At 57.4% G+C, this 15,685-nt stretch overlaps 3 protein-coding genes across 8 annotated transcripts; 2 read left to right on the top strand and 1 right to left on the bottom strand.

The window, feature by feature from the left end:
* The first annotated feature begins 140 nt into the window (after positions 1-140).
* Positions 141-6,488, top strand: LOC135407870 (B-cell differentiation antigen CD72-like). Of its 2 annotated transcripts, none has more exons than XM_064643282.1 (6): positions 141-1,219; positions 1,320-1,421; positions 2,240-2,554; positions 2,685-2,833; positions 3,054-3,151; positions 3,529-6,488. In XM_064643282.1, exons 1-6 carry the CDS (start codon positions 1,093-1,095, stop codon positions 3,554-3,556), a joined length of 819 nt encoding a protein of 272 aa, XP_064499352.1. In that variant the 5' UTR covers positions 141-1,092; the 3' UTR covers positions 3,557-6,488. The 2 variants fall into 2 exon arrangements, with proteins under 2 accessions (XP_064499352.1, XP_064499351.1); XM_064643281.1 differs by having other exon boundaries at positions 144-1,219; positions 3,462-6,488.
* LOC135407871 (killer cell lectin-like receptor subfamily G member 1) lies at positions 6,407-10,165 on the bottom strand. Its single transcript, XM_064643283.1, has 6 exons — positions 9,576-10,165; positions 9,013-9,123; positions 8,439-8,522; positions 7,625-7,773; positions 7,259-7,362; positions 6,407-6,770 (listed from the first exon to the last, which is right to left on the bottom strand). Exons 1-6 carry the CDS (start codon positions 9,622-9,624, stop codon positions 6,575-6,577), a joined length of 693 nt encoding a protein of 230 aa, XP_064499353.1. The 5' UTR covers positions 9,625-10,165; the 3' UTR covers positions 6,407-6,574.
* Positions 10,166-11,190: 1,025 nt separating this feature from the next.
* Positions 11,191-14,242, top strand: LOC135407869 (uncharacterized). 5 transcript variants are annotated; one of them, XM_064643275.1, is made up of 8 exons: positions 11,192-11,704; positions 11,818-11,892; positions 12,009-12,086; positions 13,030-13,083; positions 13,173-13,208; positions 13,295-13,339; positions 13,520-13,675; positions 13,767-14,242. In XM_064643275.1, exons 1-8 carry the CDS (start codon positions 11,368-11,370, stop codon positions 14,102-14,104), a joined length of 1,119 nt encoding a protein of 372 aa, XP_064499345.1. In that variant the 5' UTR covers positions 11,192-11,367; the 3' UTR covers positions 14,105-14,242. The 5 variants fall into 5 exon arrangements, with proteins under 5 accessions (XP_064499349.1, XP_064499350.1, XP_064499345.1 ...); XM_064643277.1 differs by having other exon boundaries at positions 13,033-13,083; XM_064643279.1 differs by lacking the exon at positions 13,520-13,675 and having other exon boundaries at positions 11,191-11,704.
* The last annotated feature ends 1,443 nt before the right edge of the window (positions 14,243-15,685 follow it).

The raw sequence follows: 15,685 nt of genomic DNA on the forward strand, positions 1-15,685 counted from the left end.
CCCTCCCTTTTCCCTTTTTCCCCCTCGGGAGCTCCCTATTGTATATAATATATTCAAATTGTATATATATTTGTAAATATATGTAATATATATATATTTGATACAATCCCGTTTCGTTCGAACTTCTTTCAGGTTTTTCTTCTGTGGTTCAGGTTTTTTTTCTGCGGTTCATTTTTTTTTTCCTTGCTTGGGGAGAGTGAGAAGGGGGAGGAGACAGCTTGGACTTGGCGCGAGAGCCAGGTCAAACTGATACAAAGGCCACTGCCCATCACCTCTGCAAGAGCAAGGGAAGTCCTTCATCAGTGGAGAGAGGCAAAAATGACAGCCAGCTTCAAAAGGGACAGGAAGGGGGTTTGGAAAGCTAAGGGTTGGACAGCCTCCACTCAGTCTCCTGGAAGAAAATGGAGCATATCCTCTTGGGCATGCAGGTGCCCAGGCCCAGGGAGGACATGCTGGGGAAAGGCCAGTGGAATGTATCAGGTGACTGCCCAATATTCCTGCTACTGCTTGGGACCACCAAGCTGGGTACAATGGAAGAGTAATGAGACCATTTATCATGACACTTCAAGGTCTGAGACATGATTTTCCATGGTGTCCTTGCTGACAGAGTGGGGGCATGTGACCATAATGAGAGGAGAAGTGAAAGCTCATGCTGCAATGTGGAAATCCCTTTTAGGCATTAAGGCAAACATTTCCACACAGCAGCGATGCTCCAATTCTGGAGCAGAGCACAAAGGAGAGGGAAACTCCATCCTGGATGGGGTCAGCACCAAAGCCACCTCTTCCCCCCTGTAAGCCAGCCCTGCCCTAGAGAATTAAGTCAATTCTCCATAGGCAAGGCCTGCAGCTCTGCCCAGTGCCCCAGCCCCGAGCTGCACTGCCCCCTCCGCTGCCATCCCAGGGGACCCCTTAGCAGTTTCCGGGGGTGGAATGAAACAGGATGGTGTTGCTGGGCCAATGGCAGGGCACCAGTGTCGTGGCTGTACTTTCCCATCTGCCACACCTCCTTAGACTTTTGCTTCTGCGGAAACCAGCTGTACTTTTTCTCTGCAGCAGAAGCAGCGCCCTCGGGGCCATTGGGGTGGCCCGGGCATGGCGCAGAACGTGGTCTATGCCGACCTGAAATTTGCTGAGGGGTCTCCATCCACTGTCCCCGATGAAGACGACAGCCCCTATGAGAACGTGCTGCCAGGGCCGGTGACAGCAGCGCCCAGTCCAGGTGGGAACCCGGACACAGCCACTGCCGTGGGGGTGCCCCTGCGCGGGGTGGGCATCGGGTGATGGCAGGGATGATGCCCGTGGGTGCTTGTCTTTTGCAGAGCGCTTGCCCCGGCGATGGCACATCCCCAAAGCGCTGCTGCCAGCCAGCCTGGTCCTGCTCCTGCTGCTGCTGGTGGCCACCGTGGCCCTGGGGGCTTGCTGTGAGTCAGGGGGATGGCCATGGGGTGGGGGGTAGTGAGAGGGGGTGTTGGGCTGGGCCAGGGATGAGCTGCAGGGGGTTTGTCAGGGATGAGGGGTGCCTGAGGCTGGGGGTCCAGGACTAGTTGCTTCCTCTTTCACGGCTTCATGAGCTGCCTTCCACTACCTTCCCACTCCCTCCTACTCCCCCCCATTGCCTCCCACTGCCTTCCCACTGCCTCCCATTGTCTTGCCCCTGTCTTACCACTACCTCCCAATGCCTCCCACTGCCTCCCACTCCCTGTCACTGCTTCCCATTGCCTCCAACTGTCTTTCCACTACTCCCCATTGCCTGCCATTGCCTCCCACAGCTTCCCACTCCCTCCCACTCCGTTACTGCTTCCCATTGCCTCCCACTGTCTTCCCACTGCCTTCCTACTGCCTTCCCACTGCCTCCTGCTGCCTTCCCGTTGTCTCTCACTCACTCTCTTTGCCTTCTTATTGCCTCCCACAGCCTCTCACTGCCTTCACACTGCCTCCTACTCCCTCTCACTGCCTTCCTATTGCCTTCCCACCACTTCCTATTGTCTTTCCAATGCCTTCCACTACCTCCCACTAGCCTTCTCATTGCCTCCCCTTGCCTTCCCACTGTCTCCCACTGCCTCCTACTGCCTGCCATTGTCTCCCCTCCACCTGCCACCATTGGGACTTCCTTTCTCTTCTCACTGAAACCCCCAGGACAATCTCTACCCACAGACAGGCACTCCTATCCCATTCTCCCTTGCAAGTCCCATGGCCCGGCTGTCCCATGCCCATGTCTCAGCTCACTGCCCTACCCCAGACTGGCAGGTCACCCACACCCTGCAGGACACCTCCCACAACCACGCAGCCGAGCAGGGCCGCCTGTCACAGGAGCTGAGCGCTCGGGAGCAGAGCCTGGAGCAGGCACGGGTGGAGCTGGCGTGGGCCAGAGAGGAGCTGCAGCGAGCGTGGCACGAGGGCAACATCAGCCAGCTGGAGCTGGATAGAATGAGCGCCGAGCTGGGGCACGTCAGGGGGGTCCTGGGCAAGACGGAGAAGGAGATGCAGGAGGTGCAGGGGAAGCTCAACAACAGCGAGAGCACTGTGAGCAGCCTGCGTGCCTGTGTGAATACAGGTAGAGTTGTGATGGGGCGGGGGCAGAGGCAATGTTGCTCTTGGGCAGATGCAGGGGTTGATCTCAGCCGGGCTGGGCCCCTCGAGCATCTGTGGGAGGATAAGCGTCTGACCTGTGCCCCTGTCCCCAGACTGCTGCCCCTCGGGCTGGGTGCTCTACAGGAGCAAGTGTCTCTTCATCTCTGTGCAGAAGAAGACCTGGCAGAGAAGCAAGGATGACTGCAAAGCAAAATCCGCTGAACTGCTCATCCAAGATAGCTTGCTATCATTGACAGTACCGGTACAGAGCAGGGGTATTGTGGTACCCTAGGAGGGTGAGACTGGGCAGAGTCCCAGCGGGACAGCTGCAGCAGTATCTGTGGAGGTGCTGGGGTAGCACCATGAGCCCCAGGTTTCCATTCCAGAAGTCTGGGAGGAGGAGCACAGCCGACCCTGGCGCTCCTGGGCACCAGGCAAGTGCTAGTCATGAAGCAGGTGGCTGACAGCTTCTCTTCTTCCAGCATTTTGTGCAGGAGTCTACTGAAAACTACTGGATTGGACCAAGCACTTATTATAACACAAAGGCAACTTCTGAATGGCAGGACAGAAGTCAAACCTGGTAAGTGCTGGGCACAAGCACCTGCCCTTTTCCCACACCAGAAAGGTGCTGATTTGACCCTGTTACATCCCCCAGCAAAGGGGATGATGGTCCCCCAAAGGAAGGGGGTCAGGGCAGAGCTCAGCTGTGGAGTGTACTGCCAGATTTCCAAGTGGCAGAGCAGAAAACTGGGAGGAGGAATGCAACCCTTCCTCAGACTGGTCCCAGTGCCAGGCACCCTGCCTGCCCCAGTGGCACTGAGAGCTATGGGAAGTGGTGTCTATAGCAAGGATGTTGTCACTGCTACTCTGAGATGTGCCCTCTTTCCTAGGAATACAATGTGCAGGGCAATAGAATATGGGAAAATCAGGCATATGTCGTGCCGGCATTCCTTTCAGTGGATCTGCGAGAAATCCCCGAAATTGAGCAGCACATCTGAGGCCCAACCTCCTCTCCTGGCCAAGATCTGACTGCTGACACTCTACTCCATCTCTGGACTTGGGGACAGGAGCTGGGGATGCACCCCAAGACTCTGTCCCCTGTGCATGCATTGCCTCAACTGCGTTACAAAGCACTGGGAAAGAGGGTCTGTATTTTAAAGGCTAGAAAAGAGACCTTATTTCGCTCTCTTACACTCATGCATACACTTATCACACCACCTTGCACTGTGTCTCTGTGTGTTCTTGTGTGCCCTGGCCAGCACACCCTGCAGTGATCCAGGTCTCCAGTGCAAAGCCCAGCTCCCACTTTCTGTGCTCCCCCAAGGCTGCCCGGGGAGAACTGTGCAGGATCTGCCATTTGCATTTTCTTGGAGCTGCGGGATGACACACTGGTATCCCTCAGTCTGTCCATTTTGGGGACTTCTGTGGATTTACAGCCTGTCTCTTCTCTTGGCATTAATAGCTCTCATCCTGCCCTTTTTCCTGCCTCCATCACCTGCCCAGGGCTTTGGGCTGGGTCTTGCCTTGAAGAGCACAGGCAGTGGTGCCATCAGCATGAGAAAATGCTGGGAAGCCATGAGACCATATGGGAGATGGGGAAGCTCTGGGGAGCCTTGAGAACATTGAAGTTGAATAAGGAAACCCTGAAACCATGGGAGAAAAAAAGGTTTAATGAAGAGTCCTGAGACCATGGGGGTGAATGCAATAACCCTGAGACCATGGGAGGAAATGGAGGTTCAGTGAAGATGCCTGAGATCATGGAAGGCAAATGGGAGAGGCCCTGAGGAAATGGGGTTGCAACTATGAGTCTTAAGACAGTGGAAGAGAGAGGGAAGTACTGAGGAGACTTGAGAACGCTAGAAAAAGGGGACCCTGGCACCATGAGGGGAAGGTCCCCAAGACCATGGTGGAACATGAATTGCCAAGCAGGGTGATAAGAGAGCCCTGTCCAGGATCCAGGTGGGGTGGGGAGGGGGAGTCCAGGTGCAGCACTGACCCTGCTGACTCAAGTGTTTCTGCAGAGAGTACGAGGTGTTGGGAACCATTTTGCTAAGCTGGGTTTGAGACAGCCAGCAAGGTTTCATCAAGGTAAAGTCCTGCCTAACCAACCTAGTGGCCTTCTACAATGGAGTGATTTCATCACTGAACAAGGGAAGGGCTACAAATGTCTTCTATCTCGACTTCTGTAAAGCTTTTGACACAGTCTCCCTCTAAACTGGAGAGAAATGGATTCAATGGGTGGGCTGTTTGGTGGATAAGGAATTGGCAGGACAGTCACATCCAGAAGATAGTGGTCAATGGCTCTGTGTCCTAATGTGGACATTGGTGACCAGTGGGGTCCCTTGGGGATCCATATTGGCATCAATGCTACTTAATGCTTTCATCAACGATGTGAATAGGGGGATCTAGTGCACCCTCAGCGAGCTTGCAGATGACACCCAGCTGAGAGCTGTGGTTGATACATCTGAGGCACCCAATGCCATCCAGAGGGACCTGGACAAGGTCAAGGAGTAGGCCCATGGGAACATCATGAGGTTTAACAAGACCAAGTGCAAGGTGCTGCACTTGGGTCAGGGCAACCCCCGGTACCAACACAGGCTGGGGGATGAACAGATCAAGAGCAGCCCTGCTGGGAAGGACTTGGGGGTGCTGATGGGTGAGAGGCTGGACATGACCCAGCCATGTGCACTCACAGCCCAGAAACCAATCCTGTCCTGGGCTGCATCCAAAGCAGGGTGGAAAGCAGGTGAGGGAGAGAATTCTGCCTCTCAGCTCTGCTCTGGTGAGACCCCACCTGGAGCACTGCATCCAGCTCTGGGGTCCCTAGCACAGGAAGGACATGGACCTGTTGGAGCAAGTCCAGAGGAGAGACACCTGTCCCAAGCCCAGCACTCTCTTGGTGCCCGGGAACCTCAGGGCAGGTAGGGGAAGTGAGCAGGGGCTCATCAAACTTCAAATCAGCATAGACCACACTCTGGGCCATGCAGGCAGCTGGGCAGCAGCAGTCCAGGAACTCAGTCCTGTTCTGCTCCACTGTGGTCATATAGCAGACTGTGGCTAAGACCATGTGGGATGGAGACACTTCTTCATATGCAGAAAAGCAGAAGTAGTTGCTTTATTTGCGAAAAGTGGTTTTATTTCAGAGGATGCTCTGGCTTTGGAGGGTGGGGGGTGAATGAGCTCCACTCTGGGCTGCATGCTCTACATTTGTGCCCCAGGCTGTGAGGAGCCCAAGCTCCTGTGTACTGGCCACAGCAGGGCTACACCGCCCCATGTATCACCTTTTCCCTCCCAGCCCCTGCTCAGGACACAGAATGCACTTATTATATTGGTCCTCTGAATATGCCAGGGAGAATCCCAGGGATGTTCATGCCAGAGCTCCAGGCTGCTGGAACCAGGAGGCCTATATTGAAACTTTAACAGCTGCTGGAACCAAACACCTTCAACTCAAGCCTCATCAGACCTTTCAGGCTCTCACACATCACCCAGACTCAAAGCAAAGTGAGGCCACTTGCTGGAACCTCCTCAGACTGGGCTGGCACCAGAAGATAAGCTGCTGCCCAGTCCAAGTCCTCCATGGGATGAGGAAGCAAAGGGTCACCTCTCAGCTGTGTGTTCCAAGAAGCATAAACACCAGGCAGCCACCACAATCAGAAAGCTTTCAGGAGACCTGCTCCAGCCTGCACAGGAGCTGCCTCATGCTGCCATCAGGCCACGAGGATGCTTGGATTGCTGCTGGCTGAATACTGGCTCCTGGAATGGTGCAGCAGAGGCAATTTCCCACTTTTCATTGATGCAACCGAGCTGGAGGATGCACCTCTATCACACCCCTGTCATTCCTCAAAGACAGACACAGTTTTTGGCAGAGTTTATTGGCAAAATGCAGCTACAGGGAAATAAAGAGGTCTGAGCCAGGAGGCAGCAGTCAGTGCCTGCGAATGCCCATGAACTGGAGTCAGGCAGGGAACGTGGTGGTGGGACAGGTTGGAGGTTCCCACAGCCATCAGGGCCTCACACAGCTGTAGGTGGTGTTTCTCCAGATGAAGGAAGGAGGTGAGGACTGGAGCCACTGCAGGGTGGCTGCACTCTGCTTGCAGACCCATCCAAGGGGTTCCGAGCACAGACCACCCGACAGCCCCAAGCCTGACAGCCTGCCACAGGCCTGGTAAGACCTGGTGTAGCGATGGATTAGGAAGATCCTGCAGGGAGAGAGTGCACTGAGATGGGATGGGCAGGAAGAACTGAGATTGTCCCATCAGTAAATCCTCCAGCCAGGGACCAGAAACGGCACAGGGATGCTGCGGGGCAAAGCTCACTCCCCCCGTGGAACACAGTCTCCTGCCTCCTCCCAATTAAGCCACATTTTCTGATGTCCCCAGCCCCATCAGGGACATGAGACCCTCAGTTCCCTCCTGGCAGGGCTCAGCACCAACTGCACCAACCAAAATCTGGGAATCTGCTTTTGGGGGAGCCCTCCAGTCCCTCATCCAGGCAGAGTATGGGCACCAGGGTCAGGCCTCTCTTCCCTATCTTCTCTTCCCTAAAATGCCCCAGTGCAGCCCTGGGGAGACAGGAGGTGGCCAAAATATGGAGCACATCTCTCCATGCCAGTGTCCTCCTGCCACCTCCCTGATCCCTGCTGCTGGACCCTCAGCAGCCCTGGCTGGGGACAAGCTGACAGCCCTACCCCTTCAATGTGGTGCCATCCAGCCACTTCCAGTCAGATGCAAAGCCATCCTTCTTCAGCCCCACATGGAAGACCTCCATGTCCGTGGTTCGCATCAGGAAAGCCTAATACAGGAGAGGATCCACGTGAGCTCCCTGGGGGGACACACAGCCCCACCCACAATTAGTGATGGGGGCTGTGCAGCATGGGCACAGCATTGCCAGCTCCCTGCCTGGAGGCTTAGCTAGGATTTGGGCACATAGGCCAGAGCCAAGGAGCTGAGACAATGCTGCTGATGGGTGGGTGGCTGCTGAGGGACCTTGAGGTGGTCACCAGCACAGCCCAATGCTCGCAGGGAGCTGGACAGGGCAGGCTGGGTGCACTCACCAGGGTAGTGTTGTCTTGGATGGTGACCAGCTGTGCCCCCCTGGAGCAGCAGTCCTCTCTGCTTTTCTCCCAGGTCTTTTTGGCAGATGAGAAGTAGTAGCACTGCCCTGCATCCCAGAGCCAGCCGACCGGGCAAAACTGGCATTGCACTGCACACCAGAAACACAGCAGCTGGGATTGGGCAACTGGCAGGGGCTGCACTCAGCCGCCAGCCCAAGGGGCAGGACAGTGACAATGGGCAGCCACTGGGTACCAACCCACCCACTGTGCTCCTAGGGCTGCCCCACGGAGACCACCCTCCACTTGCTGTTATTCGGGAGCTCAGCTCCCATCTTCCAGCCCCAGCTCCCCAGAGGGAGGCCCTTATGGGAAGGAGCTCCCTGGGGAGAAGGAGTTACAGGAAGGTGCTGGCACTGGGCAGGGAGGGGAGCTCCAGTTTTGCAGAAGCAATACAAACACAATTTCCCAAGTGCTGGGAACTCAGTCAAGATTTCAGTTGGACCAGAGATGGTCAAAGAGAGCACCTGATGCCATCTGGAAAACGGATGCTTGTGGCATCCATGAGCCTCATGCTGGTGGCATGTCCAGGCAATGCTGAACCATGCTGGGGTCACCTCTTCCAAAGGTCCCAACATTCAGCTTGTTCAGCAGTGCTGGGGCAGCTCTCTATGCCATGAGCCAGGGCACAGGCAGCAAGGGTGAAGGAATACTTGGGGTGGGGAGAATGTCCTGGAGCATAGACAGATCCTGCTGCTTGAAAGAAGCAGCTAGGCCCTCTCCAAACTTTGTCCAGGAGCTCACCAGGCTCTCTTACCTTGCAGTGTCTGTTGCCCATAGCTGGGGCTCTTCTCCGTGCTCCAGAGATCATGGGTGCAGCTCATCTGTTGTTGTACTAAATCTACAGAAGAAGAGCACAGGGGTGTCCCAGCAACTCTGGGCTCCTGCTCCCAGCAGCACACGGTGTCCTCTCCCACAGGGTGACCCCACAGCTGTGGGTGAGGACATCTCCTGCTTTGGGTATGCCAAGCCAGCCAAGGGCCTTGCGGCTTTTGCTGTGCTTGGGAGCCCAACACAACACAGACTTTCGGGGAAAGTGCTGCTGCCTTTCAGTTTCAGTGTCACCTCTCTCCTTCCTGTTTTCTTTTCAATGCCATGTGATGGCCTTCCCCAAGCCCACGCTGTCCCACCAACTTTTTTTCCAGCCAACTAGGCGATGTCTTGCCTAACCAATTTTCTCGCTTGCCCCAGAACCCTCAATGCACTCAGCCCCAAGTGGGAGGGCCCAGCTCCTTGGGGAAGCTGCAGCTCTGTCTGTTGGCCCTGTGGCGCCAGCTCCAACTGCAAGATCCGAGACACAGAGATCCAGGCACAGGCAGGTAGGTACTCACAGTGGAAGCTCAAGCTGACAAGGATGATTTGTGCCAGCAGAAGCACCAGGGAGAGGAGACCCAGACTGAGGGCTGCCCAGCACCAGGGCAGGCGCACCGGCTGCTGAGGACCTGAGAAAAGGATTTAATTTAACCTAGACCCTGGGGGGCTTGGTGGGAGCAGTGGGTAACTTCCAGTCAGGAAAGGTCTGTGAATCCCAGGCAGGATGTCAGAAGGCAGTAGGGTAGCCCAGGAAAAGTGGGGGAGAGCCCATTTGCAGCAGTGTGACCCTCCTAGAAGTTGTTTCCCGGCAGACAGCACTTTACATGGGACAGGAAGAGCAGAGCAGGGACTGCCTGTGTGTGCTGTGGCATTGGGGTACAGTGGGCATCCCCCGCTCTTGAGCCTCTCCTGCCCCCCACCCTGAGAGCAGGCAGTCTGCAAGGAGGCTGGAAAGGAGCTGCTTGGGAGAGAACACACAGAAATTGGGGGAAGCAGGTCTGGGAGGCCAAGGGTCTGCAGGAGGGCAGGGAATCTGCTGAGAGAGCTGGGGTGCCAGGGACAGGGAGCACCATGCCATTACCTGGTGTTGGGGGAAAGCGCAGATCAGCGTATGTGACCCTCTCTTCCATCCCTTCTTTGATTTCTTGCTCTGCACCCCACGGGGACACTGGCAACCCTCTCCCAGACACTTTGTCAGACGGGTGTGATGCAAAATGGAAAGTGTCACTTCCTGGTGGGGTCCCCAGAGGCACCACCTGGGACACAACCCAGGGGTGTCATGGTGTTGACAGACACTTGGGGCAAGGGGCTGTTGGGGCTGGCACCCAGGCGTTCCAGCACAAGGGAACCCTGTGGCCCTGGTTTTGGGGTAGCAGGTGACAGGGATGGCTGCTAACTCAGACACAGGTCCAGGGCTGAGCTGGGCAGCCATGTCATGGAGTCATAGAATTATTTGGGTTTTAAAGGACCTTAAAGATCACCTTGTTCCAACCTCCCCTGCCATGGGCAGAGAAACCTTCCAGTAGACCAGGTTGCTCAGAGCCCCATCCAGCCTGGCCTTGAACATTTCCAGGGATGGGGCATTCACAGCTTCTCTGGGCAACCTGTACCAGTGCCTCACCACCCTCATAGTGAAGAAATTCTTTCTAAAAGAGGGAAAGCCATACAGGGAGCAGCTGAGGTCACTTGGTTTATTCAGCCTGATGGAGGCTGAGGGGAGACCTCATCTCAGTCTACAGCTTCCTCATGAAGGGCAGCAGAGGGGCAGGCATCAATCTCTTCTCTGTGATGACCAGGACAGGACCCGAGGGAATGGCATGAAGCCATGTCAGGAGAGGTCTAAGTTGGATATTGGGAACAGACTGTTCACCCAAAGGGTGGTTGGACACAAAACAGGCTCCCCAGGGAAGCGGTCACAGCACCAAGTATGACAGAGTTCAAGACGTGTTCAGACAATACTCTCAGGCACATAGTGTGACTCTTGGGGTATCCTGTGCAGGGCCAGGAGTTGGAATTTGATTATCCCAGTGGGTTCCTTCCAGTTCAGGATATTCTATGATTAGAATCTGATCTAAACCTGCCCTCTGTCAGTTTGAAGCCATTCCCCCTTGTCCTATCACTGCATACCCTTATAAAATGTCCCTCTCCGGCTCTCTTGTAGTCCTCAAGGTACTGGAAAGGTGCTATAAGGTCTCCTGGGAGCCTTCTCTTCTCAAAACTCAACAACCCCAACTGTCTTAGTCTGATCTGCCTTGAGGTGCAGGTCACGTCTCCACGCGTCTCTCTCCAAGCAGCAAGGCCACGGGGTATTTGATTACAAGTGGTTTCTGCTGCCCTTTCTTTTGCACGGGGCTGCAACTGCATCTCAGCCCTGGAAAGCGGGGGGCTGGGGTGCTCCTTACCCTCCCCCAAGCCTTCAGGGCTGCCGCGATGGCCATCCCTGCCGTGCCCCCCGAGCCCCCCAGGCCCCCGGGGACAGACAACGTCCCCCGCTCCGGGCTGCCAGCTTATGCTGGGGGAAGGATGGCTCATCCGGACTACGTTTCCCAGCGGCTCCTCCCGGGGCTGCACATGCTCGATGCGGCTCCCGGCGACTCCCGGCAGCTCCCGGCGCGGCGCCCGGTGCGGCGCAGGGGCGGTCGGTGCGGCTGCGGGTGAGACCGGCGGCGATCCTGGGTGCGGCTCCCGGGGCTGATCCCGGCGGTTCCCCGTGCAGCTCCCCGGGGAGACTCTCGGTTTGGCTCCCGACGGCTCCCGGTGCCGCCCCGGCGGGCATCCTCCCGGTGCGCCCTCGGGAGCGCACGGCCGAGCCCCGGGGCTGATCCCGGCTCGGGGCCGAGCGTTTCCCCGGCGCCCCCCGCCGCCCCAGCAGGATGCCCCGGGGGCGAGCCTGGACGCAGGCGGAGGTCAGCAGCCTCCTGTCGCTGGTGGGGGGCTCGGGGGAGGCCGCCCTGCTCATGGCCTCCACGTCGCGACCCAACGAGGCGCTGTGGCGGGAGATCTCCCGGGGGCTGGCGGCGGCCGGCTACGGGCGCAGCGTGGCCCAGTGCCGCTCCAAGTGGAAGGCGCTCAAGCAGGCTTTCCACTCGGAGCGGGAGACGCGCCGGAGGGCAGGACACCACTCGCCCCGGCTTCCTCCGCACTACCGGGCCATGAAAAGTATATGGAAGGCAGCCGGGCGGCCCGTCTTTGGCGAGCGGAGGATGCCAGGTGGGTGCCAGGGACGGGCATGTGGGCTTAGAAGGGTGGCTAGATGTGGGTTGCTTGGGGACTGATGCTGCACGGACAGCCAGGGTATGTTGATGGTTTTTCTCGTCCTCTAGAACTGGTGAAACTGCCCACCAGGAAGCGCAGGTCAGCCCTTGCCACTCGGTCTTCATCCTCGCCAGAGCCACCAGGTACCTGTGGGCTCAGACAGCCAGAGTGGGGCTTGTCCTGGCTGTGGGGTGGCAGACACCCCTCATCACCCAGTTATTGAAGCTCTTTTCTGCACCCCCCTCACTTCTTTCTGCAGAGCACAATGTTAGCAGGGACACCCCAGGCACGCTGCTGTCCCCGCTGCTGCGGTGTGCAAAGGATGAGCCAGAGAGCCGTACGTACCAACCTGCCCTGCTGCACCAAGCTGCACGGCCACAGCTCCAGCCCAAGCCCAGGCCAGCATAATGGGAATGGGGGGCTTAGGGGATCAGAGGATCCATCACGTGTCCCTTATCAGGGATGCTCAGTGATGGGAGCGTTGGGATTTCCCCCTCCAGAGGCTTCAGCTAGAGGTCGAACCAGCCCCAGAGCATGAAGGGATGGCTGGGACAGGGCAGGAAGGGGTCTCCAGCTCTGACCCAGCCTGAGGGCATGGCAAGGCTGCTAGCCACCCCATGGCAGATTGTGGAGCACAACGTCTGTAAGGGGCAGTGGCCCCAATACAGCCCAGAGGTCTCCTGTGGCTGTGTGGCACTGCAGGGCATGTGACTCCCCTTCCTTTGTCAGGTCCTGGCTCCCCCCTTCCCCAGTAACAACACAGGTTCTTTGGATGAGTTAGGACTGTGTGTGAGGGCCAGAGGTGCTTGCAGCTCCCATGCCCCGCAGCCCACCCAGGGGCGTATCTTGCACCCCTCCAGGGAGTTTGGCACTGAGGTGATGCAGGATACATCCCTGAGTCTGATTTGCGTGGGTGCCCCGGCCAGCATCCCACACTGGGTAACCGCCTTCTGTCTCCCTAAATTCCCCCTGCAGTTTCAAGTGGATGTGGGATTCTCCTTCACTTCCAGTCCTAGTCTGTTGTGTAGTGTTCCTGCGCGCTGCTCCGCCGCTGCTGCCTTCCAGCCCAGGGGTGGCTGCATTGCAGTGGTGGGTGAGTGACTCCTGCTTTTGTACCTAGCTCTGAAATGCTTTGGGGCCCTGCAGGGCACTGTGGAGCTGTGGCTAGGGCATGTTGGGCTGTGGGGCTGGCCGAGGCAAGCCAGGCAGACCCTGGGCTGGTGGTGATCCCCTGCCAAGTCCTGTCAGACGGTGTATCTCTCCTCTCTGCTTTCTCCCAGCAGCTGGCGGGGAACACATCGCTGGAGTGCCACCCACACCCCCCACCATGCCATGTAAGGCTTTCCTTGCCCTGCTCAGCCCAGTAAAGCCCAGTAAATCCCCTCAGCCCCACGAGCAGGGTCTGATACAGTTCTCGTTGCAGACACCAGTTGCTGCTTCCCTCCTGTCTCCATCCTGGGTGAGCATCATATCCTGGCTACTCTGCTTGTGCGCCCTGGGGCAGGAGGTGGCTGCAGCTCACAGGCTGTATCTGCTCTATTCCAGGCTGTCACACTGACCTGAAGCAGGAAGGAACAGAGGGAAAGGCTGGTAAGTGTCTGCAGTTTTGAGCAAGTTCTCCTGGTCCAGGGGACAGCTCTGTCCTGTCCTGCCAGCGGGAATGCAGGGCCTGGGCTCCCAGAGGCAGTGCCTCCCCAGGTCTCTGTGTGGGGTGAAGCTGAGCATGGGTTTGGGTGCCTCCATCACTCTGGTTGTTTCCTCCATGCCAAGCTATCGTGGCACGTTTTCCTGGTGAGACGTCCCTGGGGATGGGAAGAGGAAACCAAATGCTGCCAGTGGCTGTCGCAGCCTCAGGCTCCCAAGGGACAGCTGCCATGAGCGAGCGGCCAGCAGCAGGTGAAGATGCATCAGATGCAAGCCTTCATGGTGGGTCCTCCCTGCAGCATCCCAAAAGCCTCACAGGGAGCTCTCAGAGCCATGGTGAGGTTTGCTGCCACTGACTCCTCTCTCACTGCAGGGCCCGGTGTGGCAAGTTTGCTCCAGAACGTCCAGCAACTGCTGGTGCAGATCCTGCAGACATCACGGCAGCAGCAGGCACTACTGGAGAGCCTGGCCAGTGACACAGTCTCCCACCTCCAGCTCCTCTCCCACAGCCTCGTGCAGGTGGGCGAGACCCTGCACCAGCTCCTGCTCCGGCCACAGACCCATCCTGGCCCCCTTAGCCACTTCATCCCCCATGTGCCCCTTTTTGAGGGTGCCCCTGGAATGCCTTGCTCCCCTGGCACTCCCCACACCTCCCCAGATTGCAAAGAGGAGCCTCAGCTGTCCCGTGCCACCAGTTGCACCCCACCATGAGTGCCACCATCACCTACCCCAGGAGCAACAGCTTTGCTACGCAGCCACAGCATAAATCTGTATAGCAGAGGTTCCAGATATTTTGAAAGTTTATAGAAGAGAGACATTTTAATAAAATTAAAAATAGCTTTTCTACCAGTGATGATAATTGACCAATTCTTTCCCCCTCTCTGGGGGATGTTCCCCTTCTCACTTTCAAGATGAGGAGGAGGGGAACTTGGCTATTTACAGCCTCAGAAACTCCCAGGCCAAACACTGCGGTGCAGATGTGCTTTGTCTGCCCCTTCCAGCAGCACCTGGTGCAGGCAGGACCCCTGCCTGGGGAACATGCTGCTGGGCTGTGGAGCAGAGTGGGGCCTCCAGGACTGGAGGGCAGGAAGCCCAGATTGCCAGGGCGCATCCCTCTCCAAGGGAAGAGGCTGGGGTGGGCGATGCTGGGCGGCGCTGGGGCTGCAGGGGCAGTGTGTGCAGCAGCCATAGGCCCTTGTCCTCTGGGTCCTTGGCAGGTCACTTCCAGCCAGTGCTGCGGGCTTCCCACATGCAGCAGTGAGGCCCTCCTGCTCCAGGAGTGATCCTCCTGCTTTAGTACGTGGGTCACCATCAGGTAACAGTAGTTGCAGACATGCCATGGCATGTGGTGCTTGGCAAGAGGGCCGCTGTGTCTTGCCCCAGCGCCCACCACCTTCAGCAGTTTGTGCACGTACTGCAAAGGGATGGGGCGATTTGCTGCCTCCAGAATCTCTTTGCCCCATCCAGGGAGAGAAAGTAGTCGATTCTGCTGATGTAGGGCAGGTAGATGTCAGGACAGTAGTTCTGCAGTTCCATTTTCTGGAGGGCTGATAGGTGGCCTGCCACTTCTGCCAGAAGAGTAGGGACACCATGTAGGGGCTGGCCCATGCCATGAAGCTGGGCAAGCAGTCTGTGTTGAAGCAGCTGTCATCCGTCTTGAGGATGTATCAGGGTGTATCCACTGCTCTGATGCCGTGCATGACCTTCAGGGTGAGATTGCAGTACATGTCCCTGTAGCTCCTCAACAAGATGTACATGAACTCCCACTACATACCCTGGCCCACTGCTGCCTCAGATGCCTGCCCCACTAGACACGCCGTCTTCCAGGGGCTTGCCAGGACACCCTACATCCTCCAGATGCACACGCCAGCAAGCTGGAGCACCCCACCTGTGGCCAAGCCATGGAGAGGGGTCAGGGGCATGGTCTACCAGCAAGGTGGCTGGGGGCCAGCAGGTGCCACAGCACCAGTGAGCAACAATATCACAGTCCAGACGACATCTGACAGGGGAGAAGCATGGGTGAGCAGTGCTGGGAAAACGTGTTACATCTTGTGGCATTGTCCCTCATCCCACACCAGCTGTGCACCCTGAGTCAGAGAGAACAGCGTGCTGCGGAGGCACCTTGGCCTCGTGATGCAGTGGGCAGGGAGCCTGGGCCTGTGGGGGCTGCTGGGAGTGGGGCCAGCCCTGGTGGGGATGGTGATCCCACCGCTGCACACAAAACATCCTCTGTGCTCCCAAGCAGGAGGAGAAAGCGGCTGGCTGCTGGCCAGCAGCTCCAGCCCCACGCCT

Source organism: Pseudopipra pipra, chromosome Z (assembly GCF_036250125.1).
Source record: "Pseudopipra pipra isolate bDixPip1 chromosome Z, bDixPip1.hap1, whole genome shotgun sequence".
In the NCBI taxonomy this organism is placed as follows: domain Eukaryota; kingdom Metazoa; phylum Chordata; class Aves; order Passeriformes; family Pipridae; genus Pseudopipra; species Pseudopipra pipra.